Source organism: Sabethes cyaneus, chromosome 1, assembly GCF_943734655.1.
Source record: "Sabethes cyaneus chromosome 1, idSabCyanKW18_F2, whole genome shotgun sequence".
NCBI classification, from domain to species: domain Eukaryota; kingdom Metazoa; phylum Arthropoda; class Insecta; order Diptera; family Culicidae; genus Sabethes; species Sabethes cyaneus.
This window is the reverse complement of record NC_071353.1, coordinates 110,233,430-110,238,445: the sequence shown is the minus strand read 5'-3', so window position 1 is coordinate 110,238,445 and position 5,016 is coordinate 110,233,430. Positions and strand designations below refer to the sequence as shown.

At 42.0% G+C, this 5,016-nt stretch overlaps 1 protein-coding gene across 1 annotated transcript; it reads right to left on the bottom strand.

Moving 5' to 3' along the window:
• Positions 1-2,542: 2,542 nt before the first annotated feature.
• Positions 2,543-5,016, bottom strand: LOC128741323 (cleavage and polyadenylation specificity factor 73). The gene is made up of 4 exons (XM_053837101.1): positions 4,816-5,016; positions 3,305-4,758; positions 2,792-3,240; positions 2,543-2,732 (listed from the first exon to the last, which is right to left on the bottom strand). The coding sequence occupies exons 1-4, from the start codon at positions 4,884-4,886 to the stop codon at positions 2,643-2,645; spliced, it is 2,064 nt and encodes a 687-aa protein (XP_053693076.1). The 5' UTR covers positions 4,887-5,016; the 3' UTR covers positions 2,543-2,642.

Here is a 5,016-nt window from a genome sequence, read left to right as displayed (position 1 = left end):
GCGCGTAGTCCTCGGTAGATTGCAGGTTATCTAGCTAACTGATATTCAGCCAAGGGGGATCATTTTGACGTGCCTGGTATACGGTTGACAGTTTTGAGCAGTTTTCATTTTCGGTTTTTTGCTCAGTAGATGCAACATTCGACATTTTACTACAGTGCTTCAGCGGAACAGAGTTCGAAAAACTAGTGTAAGAGGCAATTGTAGAGTTAATTATTAACAACAATATTGTAGAAGAAAGTAGTCTTATCATTTGTATTCATGATGCTATGGAGCTGCTACCTTGTTGGTAGCCAAATGAGCGCTCTGTTTGTTGCCAGGTTTTCTATTATGCTACACTAGTTTTTCCATTTCTCTGAGGCGCTGTAGTCAAATAAGCATCTGCTGTGCAAAAAACCGAAAATGAAGCCTAGCTTTGAGGTGAAATAAGTGGTCATTGATGTCGCACATTTCAAAAGCAGTTTTTTGGTTTTAAACAAAAATTCTGTTCATTTATTTATTTATTTATTTGTTTATTGTATTCATCTAACATACTGTCATACTGTCTTAATGAATAAAATTATGCCTGAAGGGCATTGGGTTAACAAGCCACCACGACAGTCTTAATAATCGTTTTTTGTGGCAGGCCCCGATTGCTGTACACAGTTTACGGACTGTTCATACTCATTGATTCATATTGTTTCTCAGAGTGAAGGGAGAGGATTCCCAACCGACGCCAGACTGACTAAGCACCAAGGACCGACGCTCAAACCACTAGTCAGGTCGTTAGGCTTGGCGGGGGTTTGTCACGTTAGCGTTAATGGTAAAAATTAAATACAAAAGTGGAAATCCTGTTCACCTATCAGCATATTACCTTCACAGCATACTTATTTTGAAGCCAAGACGCAAACGTGAGATGCTGCATTAAAACAATAATTTATTCCGTCCGGTGAGTTAATTGTTCTCCCAAAACTGACGCGCAAAACAAGATTTCGCAATTAAATTCAATTAACATTGCCTAGGTTTTTGGTTCGACGCAAAACACTAAGCCACAAAATCAAGACGAAGTACCCAATTCAAAAAAAAACTCATAATATGCCATGAGAGTTGACCAACATAGTACAAATACACGACATAAATTCCATGCTGTATCATATAGCACCAACCGACGCTGAGGAAGGTTGTTTGTGCAAAGGCCAAGCTTGGTTCGGAGGCCGGGGGCCTCAAACATTTCTGTGCTCGACCACCGAGGGATACACCTTAGGACACACTTACACACACACACACACACAAGTCTAGATTAAGTGAGACAAACGCAATACTAAATCATATCAAATCGACAAATCATAAATTCGCGAAACTTATATCATTTGTTGCTCTTACGTAGGTACCTGAATAAATCTGTTGAAGATCGCAATTACCAGTTTTGTGATTCAATTTGCCAGGATATTCTACAATCTGCTGAAATCGGACCTGAACAAAGGAAGGGTAGGTTCCAATTCACCTCCCAAAGGTGAGCATTGTGAAAAACATTATGTTGCATTCTCCTTACCCAAGTTTCATGTTCAAATTGATAAACAATAAGTAACATAACCCTTGCGGGCGGGCCCAAGTCAGTTCATGACGGGTTTTGCCCATTTAAAGTTACAACTGTACAATCTAAACGTGACTCATCGCTAACGAAGCACAGACCAAGGGTCCGATGGTTCTCGTTTTCAATTCCATTCAACTGTCTAAGTCCATCAGTTTTAACCGTTTTCACCGAGCTTTGCCGAAAGCAGATAGAGAGGCTATCGCAAATAGAGAATCGTGGGAATTATACTGCCAAGAGATCACGCTTAAGTTGAAATCACCTAAAATAACAATTTTATCTTTAGCGTTCAATTGCGATACAACCCAGTTGATTGTTTCCAGATGGTTTTCTATCAGGTTTTCGTCGTTTATTCGATCGGGGGGACGTATGCTATGCAGAGATAGGAGCATTGTGTCAACAGTGGTAATCGTTGACTCAAAAATGTTTAACTTCAAGCTCGGAAACCTGAGCGAACGGCTAACAAAATGCCACCCCTTGTGCTTTTACAATTATTTGGACGCGACCAGTTCTGCTGGTAAACGAGGTATGAGTCGTTAAAGAACTGGCTCGTCGTCGTATTTTGATTCAAACAGGTTTAGGTGAGCGCATAGACGTCATAACCGGTGTCGCTGAAGACTGACTTACTTATACTCGGCGAGAGAGCTATTCATTCCGCCGACGTTTTGATAGTATACCAGAACATTCAAAGTAGTTGATGCTACGATACTTGTTACGGCTGATGACCTGGGAATTGAACGCTTAATTTTATAGTTAATGTTACAGGATACCAACATGACACCTGCATATGGCTTACCACACTTTGACCCCCTTGCTATAAGTTTTAATGTAAATGGCTTTCCGTGATCCAAAAATGTACCTTCGCTTCGGCGAAGTATAAAACTGCGGTCTATTTACAAATAGAGCACAGTTCAATTGGATCGTGGTTCGGATAAAAAACAGCAAAAAGTTATATTAAGATTTAGTAAACGCTCTACTTTCCTTACTGCGAAGATATATGTATTGTAAGTTGAAAATCAAAAATGAATGTAAAATTATAAGGTAAGGTAAACCTTGTTCACAACGTACCGCATCCTTAGGACACCTGCACTAGATTCTGATGGAGTTTATTTACCGTCGTTTTGACAGTCTGGTAAAGAGTTTCATCTTGGTCACAAATCACCTCCTATCGATAAAGATTACGTTAACTGGCGCTTTAGCGTCAACCTAACTAACAGTACTCACCAGTGTGCTTAGATTAATCTCCACCAACTTCCCGTGTACGGTCACACTTAAACTGTCACCCTTGAACAGCTTTGGAACGGAACTCTCGCCAAACATATCCTGCAGCGTTTCGATCAGACACTCTTTAAAGTGCATCTTATCCGGTTTGCTAGCTGTGGCACCTTTCACCATGCTACCGCCCAGCTCGGACTGCAGTAAACTGGCCAACACCGTGTCAGCGTACATGTCGTTTACCGGCGTTGCTTGCCACTCCATGATCACAATCTTTCCATCGAACGTTAAATCAATGCACTCGAAAACGCGGAACTTCTTTTCGTTTTCCGTCGAATCAGCTGTTACCGTACCGGGACCGCCAATGCGCTCCAGCAACAGTTTTAAACTGGCTATCGAACCTTGCCAATGGATGCTCTGACGCTGGGTTACCACCGACATACTCATATCGGTATATTCTAAAAAGGAATTTGTTTGTTAAAACTGCATATCAGTGAAAACGAGAATTTTAAACTAAGTTACTTGACAAATCGGATGCAGCTAAGAGGTGGTATTTAAAATCTCGTTTAACAAGAACTCCGGAAAGTTTCTGCCCTTCCTCCGGCGTTTTGACAGCTAGTGTTCCCATAACTTTGGCAGTCTTTTCACCCCGGAAGCACAGTTCCACTGCGTGGGTGTTTCTTGGATTATGCAGAGTAATATTTGCGTTCGGATCGTTCTCGTATTCGCGCTGCAGCGCTGATTTCAGTCTGCCCATTTCGTTCTGTTCTCCATGAACCAGAATTACGTGTGTTGGTTTGAGTAACCGAATGAATTCACTTGTTTGCTGATAATCTGTATGGGCAGAAAAGGATATGTAATCCACGGACATGTTTAGCGGCAACTTTTGACCAGACATGCTGGTGATTTCTTCGGGTTCCGAAAGTATAGTTTTTGCAAGCGTTCCCTCTACACAATAACCGGCAATAATAACACCGTTTTTCGGATCGGAACACCAAGTTTCGAACAATTCTCTCGAGAGCCCGCTTTGCATCATACCGGGCGAAGCCATCACAACGCAAGGACCTATGTCCTCGAAGTGATCAATTCCTTTCAGATTCGAAATATGACGGAAAACAAACGGATTGTTAACAGCAATTTGTCTCCGAATCTTATCGTTCATAGCGTTTATATAGGTCTGATACACGGCCATGCATTTTTTCGCCAACGAAGACGCATAATAAATTGGAATTTCCTGTAACTCCGGATTTTGACTCCAATATTCGTCCAAAATCAGCAACAACTCCTGGGCACGACCCAAAGCAAACACCGGAATTAAGCACCGACCGCCCTGTTGGACAATTTTCTGTACCAGCGAAGTGAATCGATTTTCGCGATCCTCTCGCTTCTCATGAATGTGCGTTCCGTAAGTAGATTCCGTAATCAGAACGTCCGGTTTCATGGCCGGTATTTCGGCAGCCATCAAGTGCCGATCTTCTTGCCGTGAAAAGTCCCCAGTGTATAAAATTTTAACGCCAGCAATTTCAATCATAAACATGGCCGCGCCAAGCACATGACCGGCATTGTAAGCCCAGAACCGCACACCCATAACATCACGCTCCTCGTGAAAGTTGATCGTCTCAATCTTCTCCATACTGGCCTCGAGATCGGCCTCCGTGTACAACATCTGTTCGGTGCTGATGTTGCTAACTTTGATATAATCCGATAACATCCACCGGTAGATAGCTTTCGTTGCATGGGTCATAAAGCAACGACCTTTGAAGCTGGTCTTTTGCAAAAACCAGGGCAACGCACCGCAGTGGTCCAAATGAAAATGCGATATAAACAGCAGATCCACCTCATCCGCTTCGATTAGATCAACAAACGGAAGTGCATCCATACCCGACAGTCCCGGGTGGATTCCGCAGTCAAGCATGATTTTTTTACCCTTAAACTCAAGCATAATGCACGATCGTCCGACTTCCTGGCCGGCACCGCTGCAAAAATATTAAAATAATTTATTGGGAAAAAATAAACCAAAACACACTTCTTACAGGGGTCGTATCAACAGCAAATCATTTTCTTCAGCCGGCAACTGTCCATCCGCTTTCCTCTTGTTTGCCATGATTTCTGTTAGCTTATTAGGCTTGGTTTATTTTTCTGCTACTAGAAAACAGATTTTTCAAAACACAATTGCATTGACTTCCACTTCTTTTTCAAACTAAAATCAAGTTTTGAAAATTTTCACTGAAAGA

What these genes read in the sequence shown, in the direction of transcription:
- LOC128741323 (XM_053837101.1), bottom strand. Translation starts at nt 4,886, where the DNA reads ATGGCAAACAAGAGGAAAGCGGATGGACAGTTGCCGGCTGAAGAAAAT. An exon ending in AGCTGCATCCGATTTGTCAA is followed by an intron (nt 3,241 to 3,304) that starts GTAACTTAGTTT and finishes ATTCCTTTTTAG; the next exon opens with AATATACCGATATGAGTATG. An exon ending in AGATTAATCTAAGCACACTG is followed by an intron (nt 2,733 to 2,791) that starts GTGAGTACTGTT and finishes CTTTATCGATAG; the next exon opens with GAGGTGATTTGTGACCAAGA.